Source organism: Indicator indicator, chromosome 2 (genome assembly GCF_027791375.1).
Source record: "Indicator indicator isolate 239-I01 chromosome 2, UM_Iind_1.1, whole genome shotgun sequence".
Taxonomy (NCBI): domain Eukaryota; kingdom Metazoa; phylum Chordata; class Aves; order Piciformes; family Indicatoridae; genus Indicator; species Indicator indicator.
In genome coordinates this window covers 43,436,700-43,455,684 of record NC_072011.1, presented here as the reverse complement: position 1 = coordinate 43,455,684, position 18,985 = coordinate 43,436,700, and the positions used below count along the sequence as shown (strand labels likewise).

The 18,985-nt window shown below is 41.1% G+C and overlaps 1 protein-coding gene across 3 annotated transcripts in view; it reads right to left on the bottom strand.

Annotated features, from left to right (window-relative positions):
* DAAM2 (dishevelled associated activator of morphogenesis 2) overlaps positions 1–18,985 on the bottom strand; it is a 121,726-nt gene that overhangs the window by 13,218 nt on the left and 89,523 nt on the right. For all 3 annotated transcript variants that reach the window (XM_054394801.1, XM_054394787.1, XM_054394792.1), the window contains 7 exons: positions 15,582–15,688; positions 6,604–6,688; positions 4,943–5,049; positions 4,013–4,101; positions 3,056–3,224; positions 1,565–1,672; positions 211–271 (listed from right to left, as the gene is read on the bottom strand). In XM_054394801.1, coding sequence (XP_054250776.1) covers positions 211–271; positions 1,565–1,672; positions 3,056–3,224; positions 4,013–4,101; positions 4,943–5,049; positions 6,604–6,688; positions 15,582–15,688 — 726 coding nt within the window. The remainder of the gene's footprint in view (positions 1–210; positions 272–1,564; positions 1,673–3,055; positions 3,225–4,012; positions 4,102–4,942; positions 5,050–6,603; positions 6,689–15,581; positions 15,689–18,985) is intronic.

The following is an 18,985-nucleotide window of genomic DNA, read 5'->3' as shown; positions in this document are numbered from 1 at the left end:
CATTAGGCTTAAGTCTGCAAATATCATCATCAGGAGCTCCACATGAGGAGCTTTTATTTGTTTTCTCTTGGTTAATACATTTTGGAATGGAATGGAAAGGAACAACAACAATAAAAAAAAGCCCACTTTCTCTTATCATAAAACACATAGTGTCCCTGATTCTCAGTGAGTATTTTAAGCATGGCACATTGGAAACCTTCAGATACTTACAGCTTCAACAGCTTTCAATCCAGTCTTTATATTGTTGACTTCCTTCTCCAGCTCTACCAGGCTGCACGGGAGACAGATGCAGAGGAGATAAAACAAAAAGAGCAGTGTTACACAGCAATACAGGAACTGCACAGCAGAGCAGACTACTGGCCTGGTATCTGGCCTCCGGCACCAGCCATGCCAGAGGATTAGAAATGAAGGGAAAGAGAACTGCGTTCTATGATGCTTTCTGTATGAGATGTAAGTTGAGGCAGACCCTTCTCACTTGTGGTCTCATTGAAGATTTGTATTTTTCTAGGAAAAGGGGGCTGCCTTCAGAACATCTGCCCTGTAAGCTAAGCTTGACCCTCTAGCAAGGAGTGTACGCCACAAGGTCAGCTTGTGATAATCCTATGACACACGAGCGTGCACATTATTGGGGTCTCAGATTATCTCTACATATGATTCTTGAGCAATTTAACTACTAATTCCCATTAACAGCACATTTACACACGATCTTTGTCTTCCTCATAGTGCAAATACTGTTCAACTGCATTTCTGCCTTGCAAGTTTATATTGTAACTGAGCACATAACTCAACTGTTAACATGTTAATACATGCTCAGTTGTATTAACTAGAACAAGTGTTGTACTGAATTTCTGCTCATCATATACAAACAAGATTTTTCTAGGACTTGTATAAAAAAAAATTTACATTTAATTTCCAGGTTAACTTGTTGGTACATATTTGTGAGGCAGCAGGCATCTCCTCCAAAACTTTGGTAACCAGTAGTTTACATCTCAAAAACACCACTAAAGCCTTAGTAAATGCCTTTAAGTGTGAACCTACATTTATTTTTCACTTGTCTTTCACTAGCTGGAATAATTCCCTATACAAAAATTCATGGCTGAGCAAATACTACACAAAGGTATTTTTGGACAGTGCTTTAAAAAGAAATGTTAGTATTTCAGGGGATCCTTGTGTATTCATTTACCACAAACACCTACAGAAATGGTAAAAAATATCATTGAAATTTGTGCAGAAAGTATGACGCTTTCCACATTTCTGTAAAAGACTGATTTGTGCAAAATTTTGACCTATTGTCCTGAAAAGGGCTCACTGTAGCCTCCATGCCTAACTGACTGCCTTAGAAACAACCCTTCAGTTGAGTAAAGTTGTCAATTTAGTTATCTACAAAAGTTTTTGGACCAAAATTCTCTGTTGATGCACATCTGAATAACGCCAAGGATGTCATCAAAGGCATTTCAGCTGTAAGGCTGGCCATGAGTTTAGAAGACTGCAATGCAAGAAAAGTGCTTATCATTAAATTAACAGAAACCACTGAGAACTCCATCTCTAGGAACAAGCAACTTACTTGACTTTTGCTGCTTCTGGAAGATGTTGCAATTCAGACTGAATATCTAGGATATCTGGATAATTCTTTTCAAAGATCATAATTAAGTAGTGCAACAGTGTAATGTTCCTAAAAACAAAAACAAAACCAAAACAAAACACCACCAACAAACAATCAACAATGCAGATAAAACCTAAGAGTTAACTAAGAAGATGAAGAGGTTCTTAAAGACTGGAGAAGCTACAAAGATAACTCCTACAATAATGAAACAGTTATATTTGAGCAGTGGTCAGGCTCCCTGCTACAAATGCAATGGCAGCTTTAGGAGCGGATCAAAATGAGAGGTATGAGAGATGTTTAAAAAAATTTGCAAAGTAAATTACTTTTGCATCAGTGAATTTTGCATGTAGAAAGAACAGCCAGCCTTAACAGCTACTTGAGGTGGGTTCCATGTGATTAACTGACAGGCAAGGCAGCAGATGGCTATTGTTTCACCACACCCTAGAAATGAGTGAGAACAGAATCTGCACAGGACATTTAATGTATGGAAAAATCAAGCCAAGCTACATTAAGGCAAAAAAACAAACGTTCAACATTAGCTACAAAAGTGTTAGCCTTGGAATATGGAAAGGCCATTGTGGTAGTCAAAACATAACTCTCTGTTAGCTCAAACTCTATTAGGTACAGCTGAATTTCCTATGGTTTCTTATTGCCGTTATTCATACTGTCACAGCTTGAAGTCGTTTCACCACAACCATGGTCTCAGCAGGTCTTACAAGTCAAGGAAGGTGTGAGTTAGTACAAATCAGTATGGGAGATCTCCAAGGAAAACCATATCAGTACTGGAGCCCAAAAGTGGTCACAGATGAATTAATATCCAGAAACAGTTTGGGGATATGGGGCAAAATGTGGGATGGCACTACAATGACCTGCAGCCCATGTCCATAAATATGGATACCTTTATGTCCACAAATGTGCTCCACCTTCTCAAACCCAGGTATTTTCCTTAACTGCTCTAGCCACAATCAGGCTCAGTCTCTCTGAGAAATTCTTTGTGGTTCCATTACTAGTGTAGGTAGAGAGTCAGTTTATGACAGTCCTGCATCAGAAACACATGCCATGTTTCTCAGGAGACATAAAACTGTGGTCAGAGTGGTTTTGTGATTTTTTTTTTTTTTTGCAAAACCATGGTCATAAAATTTTGATATAAAGAGCAAATTCCATAGAAATCCTGCCCCTTCCCAAACTTATTTCAGTTATTTGTGAAATACTAAATTTTATCATCTTTGCGTAGTGTTCCAGAAACACAATGCAACCACCAACATGCATTATCCAAGGAAAAAGCAGGATTTGAGTGCTGCAGGATCTTTTACAGTGAAGAGCACTACTTAAATGACAAGACATTATTTTAAGTGGTCTACAAAGCTAAAACCAAACAAACCCCACCTTTCATTACTATAGTAAGAGATGCAGCAACACAGTAACCAACTCATTTATGGCCTTCTAGCCTACCTGTCTATGCTGGATTTGGTGTCTGCAATTTTGTTCAGGCTGGAGACTTTAAAGCCATAAGCACTTCCCCTTTGTCCCTTGTTCATGTAATTCCCAAAGGCCAGAACTACCTCCAGGAGCTGTCTCAAACGCTTGCTTCGGATTAGTTCTTTGGATGCCAGAAGAATGGCTTGACAGGAAAAAAAAAAAAAAAAACAAACAATTGAACAGGTTATTGCACAGTGGCTGTTTCTAACATGCTTGGGGCCATAATTTGAAGTACCCTAAAACACTTAGCTGACTATTGCCCAGTAAATATTGCAACATAGTTTGTGTGTGCACCATCCTTCCCATGTTGACATGCCTAGAACCCAGGACAACTGGAAGGAAGATGCACTACATCTAGCCTGTAAGGATGCTCCTCTGAACCTAGGACCAAGGCTGTTCTCCCGGAGATCACACTCTAAAAACAGCCAGTGAGAACAGAGGGGAAGGCTTGCTTAAGCTCATCTGAAAATGTAGAGCAGAATACATACCCTTCTCTGGCGATAACCCATGGATATGACAGAGAAGCCATGGACCTCTCCACTCCTTATAAGTTACACATTTCCAGAATACCACTGTCCTGAGGCATCTATTCTAACTGCCTCATGGATAGGCAAGATGCAATGACATGAGAAGGTAAGCCTGACCCGCACAGAAATGCCATGAAAGCTTTTGGCATCTCAGCGCAGCCTGGTAGCACATCTGTCAGGTCATATTTACAGTGTAACAATATCATGAAACTGACTTTATTAAGTCAATGGGTCCAAGAAGAGTGTCTGACAGAATTCATTTCTTAGCACATGACATGCCTTGGACACACTGGCTCTATGACCACAGCACACACTGTAAACCTCACACACCTCCTTTGAAGACAAGCCTCTCTTGATCTTCCTTGCCCCTTTACCCAATTCTTAGCAAAAGCTTCAAGCATACCTTCCACTTTTGGTTTTGCTTCTGCCAGTCTCTCTGGAAATTTCTTCTTAAAGAACAATGCTTGGAGTCGCTGTTGATAGTGGTCAATCCTGTGTGAAGGGTAGAGGAAAGGCAACACTGAACCAGAGCTGTGGCTTGAAGCCTAGGGCCAGTATGCTTCCTATATAAATCTAATGGTTGGATGTTGAGTCCCATAAAGCCTATGCATAGGATTACAAACATAGTTTGAACATACCGATACATAACCAACCTTGTTATAAAAATGGAGGTCCTCAAAGCATGGTTTGATCACAACTAAAATAGAGCTAGTAGAATTTCTTTTAGAATCATAAAATCATTAAGGTTGGAAAATACCTCTAGGATCATTAAGTCCAATCATCAACCCAACTACACCATGCCCACAAAACCATGTCCCAAAGTGACATGTCTACACATTTTTTTAACACCTCCAGGGGATGGTGACTCCAGGAGATGCCAACTGCATTTCAATTAGCAGAGCAAGATGTTAATATTGATCAGGGGTGTAGCAAAGCTGGAACAAGAAAGAAGTCAGAGAGTTAGGAGATGGGATAAGTGCATGGAAAAAGGGATCTGTATGAAATCTTGACCTCCGGCTGCACTTCATCTGATAGCTGGATCTGAAGTCCATCTTGTGTGAACAAGTTTAGGCAGAGGAGGCAGATTTCTGCATGTCATCAGGGGATCAGGCCTTAAATGACAGCATAAGGAGTGCTATCATCAACAAAAAGTTTGTGTAGTGGGCAGAAACATTTGTAACATTTGTGGGCTTCTGGCAATGCAGGACACAACACTGGTCCACAATCTCTTGCACATTCCTCTCAATTTCAGGTGATCCATTTTCAACAACAATTACAGATGCTTCCAAGAGGCACCCCTGCTATGCACTTTACCATGATGTATCAAACAGACCTGCTCATTTCAAAGAGGAATCGATCTGCCCGGGCCATGCGCTCAATTTCATGTTTATGCTCCTCCAACAGGTCAGTATCACTCTTTTCGGGAACAAACTTCAGCAGCTAGAGTAACAGACACAAATAAAATACCAAGATGAGACCCAAGGAAAAAGAGAGTGCAACAGGGAGGTACAAACAAACTGACAGAGAGAAAGAAGGACCTCAGTTTTCTTTGCTAACTTGGGGAAGCATTACATTGACTCAGCTGTGTGATCCTAACTTCAAAAAAATGCAGCTGTGGCCACAAAACTAACCTTTTTGGAAGCTTTGCTTGCGGTTCCATCTTTATCCTTCACTGACCCCATTAAATTAATTTTTTAATTCTATGGGGAATTTTTTATTGCTAAATCCTAAAGGCCGAGTGCTAGTGCAGTCTACCAAAGGGGATACACAGAGAGAACTTTGATTCCCACAGCACTACTTGGAGTTAACATTGGTGCAAACAAGAGCAGCATGTGTCCCACTCAGTGTGAAATATCCATCAGACCCATACTATAGCACACACAGAGGCTCAACTATCTTTCTCTTGGGTCTGCCCTACTCTGCTGAAACAATAAACAATAACCAAGCAACTTGGTATGTGTTTGACACTGGCTGCTATTCACATGCTGACCTTAAAAGCTCATACTTTGACAGATTTTTGACATATCTGATGGTAGCTGTGATTTATTATGGTTACAAATATTGCCACGCACAGAGCCTGAGTGCACACCCACAAAAACTGCTCACAAGGTATATTAAGCATATGTTTTTTACCACTTTATAATATCCCACTCCCCAAAAATGCAATATTCAAAGGTGTGGAGCATCAGAAGCTTGCAGGGAGTTCTAGAGCAGCTGTGAGCATTCAGATAACATCACAAGTAGGCTATAAATTTCCATAGGAAAACCTTTTTGTACATGATTAAATACTGTAACTGCACACACACAAGGAATCAAATTTGTCAGGCAATTCAGAATTAAAACATCTTGCACACTGCTAAGGAACTTTGTCATATGTGTCATTGGTCAAAGCATCATCTCTTACCCTTTTAAAATGAGGGGAATTGGATAATGGTGGTTTAATTGCTTTTTTTTTTCCCTCACAAGATACGCAGTAAACCAACTGCAGGGGACAGAAGTCCATGACTCCCTTTCTAACTCTTGTTAGAATGTGAGAACCCTCTAGTCCCAGTTCTCTAACTACTGACCTACATGGCCTGGTTCATAGCATTTCCTAAAGGAAATACAAGCAGAGAAAGGAGGTTAAGAGAGCAAAAAGTAAAAAGAAAAGAAGAACATATAAAAAATATAAAGATATTTATATCAAGAATATAAATAGAAAGTCACAGGTGAGAAGACATGAAAGGAGACCTCATAGCTACTCTAATCATGTCCATTTTGCAAGAAGAGAAAAGTGTTATGAAATCAGCATATGAATAGAGTTACACAACAGAGGTATATCTGACAACACTGGGAAAAATACTTTTCTCATCCTCCTAGGTGCAGCTCCATGACATGACAAGACCGAGTTCAGATCTGCAGACATACCAGCACAACCCATACACTTACCCACTTATTTTAAGTGAAAAGAAGACAGTTCTTAAGTTCTTAAGATCTGACTGTAATCTTTCTCACCTGCTCAAGCATGTCTTTTGCTAGGTCTTCTTGTTCATCCATCTTCAAGATTGCTTGTCTGATTTCTTCATTAGACAGCTTCAGCCTTTCAACAACATCAATATTGTACCATTAGTGTAACACTTAAGTGATTGACAATTTAAAAAGCAGGAAGCTTGAAAAAAGCTGCACTAAAAAGTAACAAAAGAACCATGGGAAGCTCTACTACGAAGCTGCTATTCTAGATTATTCACCAAGATGAACTGCCAAAGGCAGAGCTTTTACAGATCATGTATTTTTATTCTCTTCAGCTAATCAAACATGCATTATGAAAGTAGATGTTGATTAACATGTTCATATACCAAAAGTGCTTCCACCTTCCCTCAAATCCTCTCTTTTGCTACAGTAAACTACTTCAAATCCATGTGACTTCTAAGTAACTGTGAGCCCACGTAACATCCTGGCTCATGAAAATTAAAGCACCTCCCAGAGTAACAAGTAATGGGACTGATCTTTTCCTTACAGATCTGAGAACAAGTTTGTTTTGTTTTGGTTTTGGGTTTTTTTTGGTTTTTTTTTGTTTTTTTTAGTAAGCAGACTGATTCTGCTAGGTAAATTCAGTTTGTCAGCAGTCACAGCTGAAGAAGCAATTGACAGCATCTACGTGTCCATGTTTCATAATCTAACATGAAACAAGCTCTGAGAAAAAGAGTTTGTAACATTATATAAGCTATTACACTCTCCTTCCCATCTACTCCTGTGTACAATGAGTAGGGGCCATGAGTTACAACAAAACAATTCAAAATCAATTAATAAACCTCTCAAGGTCTCCATTTGAAGTCCAAGGAAGATCAGGAGAAGTCAAAATTTGTGATTTTTGAGAGGCTGTTTGAGAGATTGCATGAAATGATCTTGGTGGTTTGCAGTGCAGATGTCAACAAAGAAATGCACACAGTGACAAATTCTATCCCACCACCCCCAACTCATGACACCCTCATCAGTCATTTCAGGAAAGTAGGAGAGGACCAAATGAACCATAAAGGAAACCACATACACAAGAAAATCTCAGTTTGGGGACTGAAACAGGAAAATGTAAAAAGAAATATTTAAGGAGTGAAGTCTGCAGTCTCCATGGACCTTCTACAATCAACCTAATTAACAGCAGAAAGAGAAAACACAAATATAAATGAGAGGCTGGTGCATGAAGCAGAATGTTTTTGTCTTCAGTACTGAGAAATTCCATGTTGATATTCCACATTACATTGCCATTTGGAACTCAGTAAAAGAGTGAGCTTTATTTTTACAGACAGGAAATATTGCTAAATCTAAGAAACTTTAAACATTTTAATATTGCCCAATATAACCAACAGCTGGAAACTAAAATATGAATCAGCAGACATTCAAAAGCTTCTAAATATTACACCTCTGAACTAATTGCTCTCACTCCATTCTTAGCCCCTCATGTCTACTTTTGAGAAGGAGGGCAAAATGATACCAGCTAGAGATAAAGCTACTGAATTTCCAGAAAAGCTGCATAATTGGGTCTCACTTGGCTAAGATATAAGGATTAGAAGCTTTAAAATGAAAAGGCTGGAAACATTTTACTTTAGGTCACCACTTTGACTCAGGATCAAAACAACAAACCTCAGTACATGGGGTTCTGCATAAAGCTCTACAGTCTCAATGAGAAAACCAAAAGGTTTCTTTTGGCTTTAATAATCATGAATTGTAAAGTCCACGGTTCTGTGACCCTGAACCGATCAAACCCTGCGGCCACATGAGGGCTGAGTAGCATATTGGTGGGCGTGGGCCTGGCTCCTCGCAGACACAAATACACACACATAGACAATTTGGTGCCTACAGTTTTTAATGTGCTACGTTTTGTTGGTTGTGGGTTTGCTTTTGTTTAATTTTCCTTTAGAGAGCATCTTTACATATTCTAGAATCTGGAGTCTGCAGATTAGCTCTGCCTTGTAACACAGGCACAGCCTGTCAAGAGGGGACACAATAAACCAGCCCATGAACAGCAACATAGTGGTAGTAGGTTTATTGCTACTTTCATGTAAGATAAAAAGAATGAAAGCAATTTTCATGTTTTTTCCATGCCTATAACTGACCACCTCAATACATGTGCATATACCTCTGTGTGCATTTGGGAATTCAGTAAACAGGACCAAACAGACAGGTTTAAGGTATATCAACACAACAGACAGTGTAGTGCATATTATTGCTAATATTGCTGTTCTGTCCAGGAGCCTGGGGACTTCAGACTCCAAGCTCCTCTGTTTGCTGCCATTCATCAGCACTAAATACATTTAAAAACATCTTCTGTTCAAAAATAATTGAGAGCCCCAAGGACAGACAGTTATACAAACACTTTGATTTCTTGGATGATTCTGTGCCCTGCCATCAGCAGAGAAACATCTGGCTTGAATGGTTTAGTTCACAGTAGAGAGAAGCATAAAGCTTGCCAGCCCCCTGCTGAGAAGCAGTTTAACTTAGTCACTTACAGGACTGTAGCTGGGTCACAGTACCTGCAGGTGTGCATCCTAGATTATTAACAATCCGATTACAACTGCAGAAGGATTTACAGCAAAAAAAATCTTACTCTTCAAAAGTTGTTCCTTTTCTGGGGCAGGATGCATCTCAAGAGCTGTAAGCATCAACAGCACAAAACAAGGATCTTCCTGCTTAAAAAGTGGCTGAATAACTAGCCAAAGAACTGTTAAGTGATTCTTCAAAACTAATACCCAGCCATGCAGTGGATCTTAAAGATGGTCAGCACTAATGTGAAACAGATGTGCTGCTTTTAAACAGAAACAGGTGAACTGATTAAAATGGAACCTAAAGTAGATGCATACAAATCTTTCAATTTAGAAATGAATAGAGAGGAATCTCTCAGAGCCTAAAATTTATATAGGACAGACAGCAAATTAAAGTGGAATTATGGACCAAAAATTTACACTACAGAAATTACGTTTCAGTATCTGTTGGAAAGTTGCAATGAGTTTCTTACAAGCTTTGCAGATATAAGCAGTCTTCTCCAGCTGCTGGGGACAACTCAATTCAGAACAGCATATGATTCAAGCTGTATCCTCTCTGCCTAACACTTCACCAAATCACAGATCCTGGCCTAAGAACTTGGGAAGTAAACATGACCAGAAGAAAACAACAGTGCTCCTTTTCCTCAGCTGCAGCATTCATAGCACAGATACTGACTGCTTTTGTTCCACAGCAGCCTGACACTGGTCAGAGTTCGGGGAAGGAAAATGATCTTCAAGGAGAATACTCCCTCCTTCTTCCCTCACCCATACATCTGGTGGCAACACATGGAAATCCAACTGCTTGAGTCATCTTCAAGCAATGTTAAATCTCAACAAGTACCAAATAACTTCTGATATGGTACTTATCCTGCCTCCCTCAATCCCCTCCGGCTTCATAAATAATCTCTATTGACTCTGCAGAGTAATTCATCACTAATCTCCCCAGGACACCTCGGCTGATTTAACACCAGCTTCACTTGCAGACATCAAGTGGTTTATTGTTTTGTCCTCCTGGAGAAAGCCAGCAGCCTGACTCTGAACATGCCTGGGAGACATGTTGCAGTTTTACATCAACTTCCCTCATGCTCACTCATTTTTCCTCCTTAAATATAGCCATTGATCTAACTCAGAGTAACCTCCCCCTTTCATTCCTCCCTGCCCATGGATCAAAGCAGAATTCTTGTTGCTAATTAACCATCTCCCCCAATCAGGGGAAAAAATGAGTAATTCCATGTGTTTATTTCTTGGATTGTACTTAGCTTTTAGAACGAAACATGCTTGCCTACTACCAGAGAACCCAGAGTTTTGTTGCAGCTATATTAAGTTCCCATACCACAGGGATCAGAACCCCCTCTTCCTTTTACATTGGAGAAGGGAACCGATTATCATGTGTCAGGGCTATTTTCTACTTCAAACTGAACCACAGTGCTTCCAAAAGATGCCAACAGTAGTAGCTGTGACAGTGAGAGGCACTGACTGATAGATACATAGCTGCATCCCAAGGCCAGTTTGTACAGCTCACTCAAATCTTGGCTTTTGCTGACTGCAGAGTTCTCCATTTCAACACCTCATTTCACACAGTCTACTAGTCAATGCATTCCCAAATTTTGTGACTGGGACACAAGTATTCTCTAACTCCTGAGGTCTCCTAAGATTCTGTAAAACTGCCGAACTGCAAGCTCTTACATGTCTACATTTTGAGAATAGTCATTGTCACTACTCCATCAAGGCAGGGAAAAGAGATGTTTCCCTGCTCTCAGAAGCAGCATTTGAAAAATCAGCCTGGCCTAACTGCATGTTCACTCAGAAGACACAGATAGAGCCACTCTTTTCACATCCTCTTACCTCAGTTGCCAATTTATCTCATCAGTGAAGACAGTGTCTTAACCTTCTGGGAACAACAGCTGGGACATTTTACCAAGTGTATCTTAAGACTATTATATCAACACGTCATAAGAAACAGGCTTTTCTTTTCCTCCTTTAGCAAAAGCTCCTGAGAGGCCAATGTACTTTGTATCCCAATACTCTCAGTTTCCTACTGAGAAAGATCTGGGGATGGCTGTCTTTCTGAGCCAAGCAAAGCACAACAGGGCCAAACCTGGGAAACTTCAAATTATAGTGACATACTGATGAGGCAGAGGTTCATCATTTATCAGACACCTACCTACTGATTCCCACTTGTGATCAAAGACAGGATGGCATTGACTGCCATGTTCGGTTTAACCTTGGGGCTTTTGACACTCAGAATAGCAGGTAAAGCCATTTATTGTGGACCTAACATTAAAACCTATAAAACCTCTCTATGAACCCAGGAGGTTCTCTTTACTGCCTGGTGTTTTTCAAGACAACACACTAAGGGACTGAACTGCTGAGTTCAGTGACCTGTTTCTGTACGATATGATCTGTAGCAGAAAATATCATAGTGTTTAGAATCTGCCTTGAAACAAAGGTGAACAATGTATTGTTACATGACAGAAAGGCACACAAGGACTGGGGGCACAGCAGAGGCAGCACTCAGACCAACGCTGGCTGAGTAGCTTGTCCTCTTAATGTCTGAAAGGGTTTAGAACCATTAAGAAGGCACAGCTATGTGAGATAAATACTTGGTCTCTTTAATATTCTGGATGGAAATGATGCACAAGTCCCTTTTCTCTTTTTGATAGAAGTTTGAATCAACTATCATGAAAGCCACAACCTTTGCTAAAGCTGCCTGTTAGTATTTTATGTCATATGCACATTTTAAACTATTTTTTATGGTCAGATTTTGCTTTCTGCTTCTACAGGTTTTATGACATTTTGCTAGTGCCACTACTGTTTCCAGCTTCTTGAGAGGATTATTGCTGGCTAGTTGGGTCACAGGAATAACAAACACATCTCAGAACACTGACACAAGAATTTTGCTGGAATTCCTGCACAATAATTTGTAAAAAAAAGTTCCATAGGTGTATGTTCAGCCTTCTAAGCAACAAGTCTCATAGAACCGGACTTCTCCAGAACATTTCACAGAGCAAGACAATAAGCCATAGAGGCATGTTTTGCAAGGAAATCATGAACACTAGAGCAGCAAAAATACTACCCATTACTTAAGTAATGGAAGCAAGGAGAAGCCATACCAGTGCAAGAGATTAGAGAAATTTTCAGCTGCTAGGGAAACAGGGATACAGGATGACTCTTCCAGACCATGTAAGACTGACAGTAAGTCTCCAGCCTGGTGGAAACTGAAGACATCAGGAAGTTTGGGAAGGGATAATTTCCAGTGTGACAAAAATAACTGTATCTTGAAAACACCATTAAGAAAGCCATATTTGAAGCTGGTGGGTGCCTGAACTCCCCACAGAGAGATAGTTCCATGTCCTGGCTGAATTATGGCCTACTGGAAATATGTGAGGTAAGTGATCTCATGCCTATTCAAACCTTTACCGTTGACCTGAAGGTCACAACTTCATTTTGGATCCATCCAACCCCATTACACAAGGGACAATTACATCCTTTTGCTGAAGGAAAATGCAGTGAAATTGATGCTGCTAACAAGTAGCTGAAATGGAACTTAAAAAAAAATGGAGAGAGAGATGAGATTGGGGAGGAAACCTTACAAATCTGTTATTGTCAGCAAAAATCAACTAGAAATTCAACTTTCATCTCTTTCAGTCTACCATGCTCTAGCTAGGTTTTGGCATGTTGGGCCGTATGAAATATGATCTCTGCCTGACCCCTTCTAACACAGTGTTAGTAAAACAAAAACATTTGAGTGGTAGAAGGAAAGAAAATCCAACCCATGCAGTTATTTTACTTTAGAGGACACGACAGTTTAGTGTAAACTAAGGGGGAATAAACTACAGGGATATATGCACAGTAAGAGTCAATTGGAAACAGCTGTTGGCAGATACTGTGGCAACCTGAAAGCTGGGGCTGCAGCTCAGGGCTGTACAAACTCTTGTTGTTTGTCACCAGTTCTGAATCCCCTCTCACTGCACATACGGGCACACCCATATGCACACATGTGCAAGGTGCACTGCAGGAGCAGCAGCCAGGGATGATATGGCTGGGAGTGTCTCTCCATCAAGGAGGAAGAAGTGGAGAAACGAAGAAAACCACAAAGGAACTGTAAACCCCCTTTCAGTTATTGTCTGCAGCCAATCCTCACAATTGCTGTCTTTAATAATGGAACCATAAAAGCACAAAGAACAGAAAAAGTCATGAATGTAGAGGTGCCATTTTAGTTCCCCAAATTTTTTGCTTTTCTAGTTGCATTTAAAAGGGAAGTTTGGGGAGGAATACCAATCCTGGGCCAAGCTGTAAGATATTTTTGATATCCTGAGCATAATGCTATGTTACAAACATTAAATTATCTAAGGCAGTGATAGTCCTGGTAACTGGTTCTCCCTATAACACAGCAATAGCAAAGTTAACAGCATACAACAAGAACCATCAGGCTCCTTAGGGACCGTGAGCTGCCTCCAAATCCCTGCCATTCATGTTAGGCTGGTATCCTGCATTTGGCTAGGATAAGATTAATTTTCTTTACAAGAACCTGGGAGGGGCTGCACCCAGGATAGCCAGCTGAAGCAGCCAATGGGGTATTTGATACCATAAAACTCATGCCTGCTCCATATAGGGAGGGGGCTGGCTCAGGCAGAGGTGGAGGTTGTCTGGCAGCTAGGTAGCAAAGCACTGGCTGCCTTGGTTGGGTAAGCACATTGCATTTTATATTACTCTCTTTACATATTGCTTTTCGTTTTCTTTTGTTATTGTTGTTATTCCTGTTGTCCTTTTGTTCTTTGTGTTGTTCTCTCACACTCCCCTTATCTCAACCTGCCAGGTGCTGCTCTTGCTCCCAATTCCTCCTTCCCATCCTACCTAGATGGGAGGGGTAGTTGTATAAGTGGCTGTGTGGGGCTCAGCAGCAGCTGGGTCTGAAACCACTAGAGCTGGCTGACAATAAGACCAGGATGTTTCCTAGTGGAGTAATTGGCAGTCATGAAATAACAGCATTTCACCACTGGTTTGAGTCCAGAACAGCAGCTTGATGTGGACTAGCTTCATGGCTCTCCTGTACTCTGAATTGCAAGGTTCACACTTCAGTGTCTCTTTTCTGGAGGCAATAAAACCACACTGACTGCCCTATTTCTTTCTCACTGTTTAGAAGGGATTCCTCTCAGGTAAGAATGGTCCAGACTTGTATAGCAGAAGAGATGAATGATGAAAGTCATATCCCTGCCATCAACACTGCTTTTGTTTTGGAAATAGAAGATTCATACAAACATCTAGTGTCATACCAAGTCATGGACCACTGTCCTGGGTTCTCCTCAGTCCAGCAGCTGTACACATTATGTTTCCACTTCTAGGAAATGTTTCACCTGCTTACATGAATTAATGTGAACCCCAGGCACAAGTTAGCAGGTCAGTCAAACAGCATGAAAATCTTGTTGCTCCTGTGCCTCCCCGTTCCTCTGTCCCACCCAGCCTGCAGTCATTTGCCAACACCAGCAAAGACATGCACTGGCAAATGCTGCAGAGAAAGAAATGTAAGCCTTTCCTCATTGCTGGTTTGTATGGTGGGGGTCCTGCTGACATGCAGGCTAATGCCACAGAAATAGCATAATGAGGGCCTCTGTGGGTTTCACTAAGCAGTGGAAAGAACTCACTCCAGTCCTGGTGGTCTGGCTGCAGCTTAGTTTTTAACTGTTAGCTTGCTAGAGCAGACAAGTAATTACATCCATACAAAACCATGTTTTCTACTGATCAGAGAAACAGTTTTATTGTGCCGTACTGCCACAAGTTTCCTGGTTCTGTCTCCAGCCTTGCTATCTCTTCTTTGGCAGTAAAGACAACTTTCTTAGGTGTATCAGTGTCTGCACAAATTTAATATTCAGTAACAGATATCCAACCCAGTGCTCATGTTGGTAAAAAGACATGAAAACCAGATAGGTGGCTGTGATGGCACAGCATTTGAAGGCGTTAGTCATTGCAGGAGCATGCAAAGGCAACTCTTGGCTTCTAAAACCTTTTACAAATGCAACGCCTTGTTTTTGAATATATATTCTTACAATTACCATTCTTTTGACAAGAGTAAAAAATGACAAAGATTAACATTATTCTCACCTCTGCTGTATTCCAGGCAGTTGCTCAGAGTAACATTTAGAAGGGAACATACACAGAACAGGGACAAATGACATTCACAGATCTACTTTTATCTACCTATGGGTACTGATAGCTCTATCGTAATGAGTCTTCAGATACATCCTGGTGCCTCCCTGTTTAGTGTACAAAATATGTTTATTAAGTGAACTAACATTTCAGAGAGACATATTTATATGACACTGCAAGAGGGGCTTCTCTGACGCACTGCAGGTATTAAAGAGCAGGTCTAGTTAGGAAAAAACATATCCAATTTTTTTAATTCCAACCATTCTTGCCTCTACAATGACCATGTAATCTAAGGTTTAGTACACTTACTTCGAAAGGAGAATGACACAATTCTGGGCCCTCCGGCCATCAATCACAGAGAGCTCTTTCACCTTTCGTGTGGAGAGGTAAAGGTCTTCTGTTGAACCCATCTCTTTCTGCATATAATTCAAAAGGGACGGAAAATGGTCATTAGGCTTCTCAGTCAAGACTGACAGACTTTGCTGAATGTAACGAATAAAACCCAACCCATCCCATCCCAACCCAGTAAAACCCACCCACAAGGTAAAAAAAAGGAGACAAGAAGGGCAGAAACATGTAGGTAGATCCCATGTTACTAGACAAACAGAAATAATTTATGACCATCCACAAGATCATCTTTGATTCCAAATACTGGGCCTGATTTTGGCCTATTGGACTCACTCTACCAACAGTTATGTTATTATGTTAATGTGAAAAACTGGCATGACAGAAAAATCTTGCACATTATGGTGTCACAGCATAATTCCTTCAGCAGACTCCTCCTGCAGGGCTTACATAGCATTCTTGAAAAGTCACAGCACAATCAGGAAAAATGCTTCCACCATCTCTTAAGGCTGCAACCGAACCAGTCCAATCCATATTATACAGGAGATGCAAACAGTAGGGCAAGATGACATTTACCTTACTAAATGGTCAACATCTGAACCTGAATTATATTCTCTTTTTTAAAATTAATTAATACCTTTAATTGTACAGAAAACACCCTTTATCAAGGTACTCTGTGTATCTCCTTTGCCAAACTCACTACCTGGAAAAATCTCATTCAAAATATTTGTCACAATGCACAGAGAGAAACTATTTTCAAACCTAGCCTGACCATCTAGAAGTCTCTGTCTCCTTGTTCTGCCTACACACCAGACTCATGGGATTTGTTTCACTTCCTGAGATTAGATTCTGTAGCTACTTTTATTTTAACATTATTCCTTAAAGGAAAGTAGAGGTAATGATAAAAGGTGCTAACCCTGGATAATATCTCTCTAGTTACCAACAGAGAAGAAGGAACTTGAAATAGGACAGTTTTTATCTTCCCAGCTACCTGCTGCTGGAGCCTTTTCAGAAAGACCTTTCAATTATATCCATATATGATGGTTTTAAGACTGTCTTTTTATTTTTTCTTCACAAAGTTCGAGCAGAGAAAGTGAAAAAATGTAAATAAATCACTACAGGGTGTAAGAAAGCAAAATAATGATTATTCTAAACACTTCCTTTGGAGAGAGAGGTTGGGGAGTTGGGCAGTTCTCAGCTTGCTTGGCTTCTGTCTGCTGCTTCTTTTCTTGTTGAAGATAACATACTGACCTTGACAAGCTAAGTCTAACAGCCTCTCTGTTTCTTGACTCTCTGCCTTATGGCAGGAGAGTCTTGGGGGGATTCCTTCTGGGTAGGTGGGGGAGGCCCCTTGGGGGAAGCAAGGGGAGCTTGGTTGTGCTTTTCTGTTGATTGTACATATTTGTAAATGTTGTGAATAGTGTATATTTGTACATATTCATTGCATTTCATCATAGATGGTAGTTTTGCTTGTAAATACAGCTTTTATTTGCTTCCAGACTGATCTAGCCTGGTGATTGTCGATGTGGAATGGGGATTTCAGCTCTCACACTGTTACAATTCATTATTGTGGCGCCCAGCGTAGGGCAATTGCTTGTATGATTTATTTCTGCTCAGATTAGGAATCAAAATGAAGCTGTTTTGGATCCTTTGGCATCTTATCTATGCTGTTATCAGTGTGACAATCTATCAGTGGGCTGTTTCTGCCATGACAGGTAAGATTGTGAGATATGTGGCATATAAGAACAAGTTACTGAAAGTTGTTGAGTTCTGTTCTAGTTTTATTGGACTAGGGAGTTATGGTAACTCAACTACAAATCTGCCAGCAGAAGCATTTGAGTTTGCTATTCCTCTTGCAGAGGGTTATGTGAACAAATGGAACCCTAAGTTGATTTTTATGCTAAGTTTGAATCTGGTGTTTGTTATAGTAGTCGTATGGCTTCTGGTAGCACTGTATCAAGAAAGACATGGGGCTATTTGCTCTAGCAGCTTGCGCAGACATAAAAGAAAACATAGAAAAGCTCAGAGAGATACAGAATTAGGTTCTGATTCTGATTACAGTGTCCAGAGATCACAATTAAGTGTAGAGAGAAGACTTATGAGAAAGTTGCCAATAGCTTTGGCTGAGTTCCAGTATCAGCAGCTGCAGGAACTCTGCCAGTAGCTCTGGGAACTTTGCCACGATCTCAGATAACAGCCATGACTACACAGGCAGACGCCATTAACGAGGCACAGTCTCTTCCTCCCAATGTGGAAGCAGCAGCAGCTGCAGGGTCTCAAAGAGTACCTGCTGACTCTGCACAGAATTTCTGTGTTCCTGCTGACTCTGCTGCAAATGTGAAAGCTAAACCAGTGAATTTGGTTGCTACTCTCACCAGAAAGCACAAGGGAGCCACAGGTGGAGGTGCAGATGCTGCAGGAGAGGGTGCAGAAGGTGCAGAAGGAGGTGAGGATCCTTCTGTTCAGGGTCCCTCTGTTAAGAAAGATCCTTCTGATGAGGAAGAATAGAATAGAATAGAATAGAATAGAATAGAATAGAATAGAATAGAATAGAATAGAATAGAATAGAATAGAATAGAATAGAATAGAATAGAATAGAATAGAATAGAATAGAATAGAATAGAATAGAATAGAATAGAATCAAGAAGGTTGGAAGAGACCTCAAGGATCATCGAGTCCAACCTGTCACCCTACACCTCATGCCTATCTAAACCATGGCACCAAGTGCCACGTCCAATCCCCTCTTGAACACCTCCAGGGATGGTGACTCCACCACCTCCCTGGGCAGCACATTCCAATGGCCAACCACTCTCTCTGTGAAGAACTTTCTCCTCACCTCCAGCCTAAACTTCCCCTGGCGCAGCTTGAGACTGTGTCCTCTTGTTCTGCTGCTGGTTGCCTGGGAGAAGAGACCAAACCCCTCCTGGCTACAACCTCCCTTCAGGAGCAATGAGGTCTCCCCTGAGCCTTCTCTTCTCCAGGCTAAACAGTCCCAGCTCCCTCAGCCTCTCCTCATAGGGCTTGTGCTCAAGGCCTCTCACCAGCCTCATTGCCCTTCTCTGGACATGCTCCAGCAATTCAACATCTTTCCTAAACTGAGGGGCCCAGAACTGGACACAGTACTCAAAGTGTGGCCTAACCAGTGCTGTGTACAGGGGTACAATGACCTCCCTGCTCCTGCTGGCCACACTATTCCTGATGCAGGTCAGGATGCCATTGGCTCTCTTGGCCACCTGGGCACACTGCTGGCTCATGTTCAGGCGCCTGTCAACCAGTACCCCCAGGTCCCTTTCCACCTGGCTGCTCTCCAGCCACTCTGACCCCAGCCTGTAGCTCTGCATGGGGTTGTTGTGGCCGAAGTGCAGCAC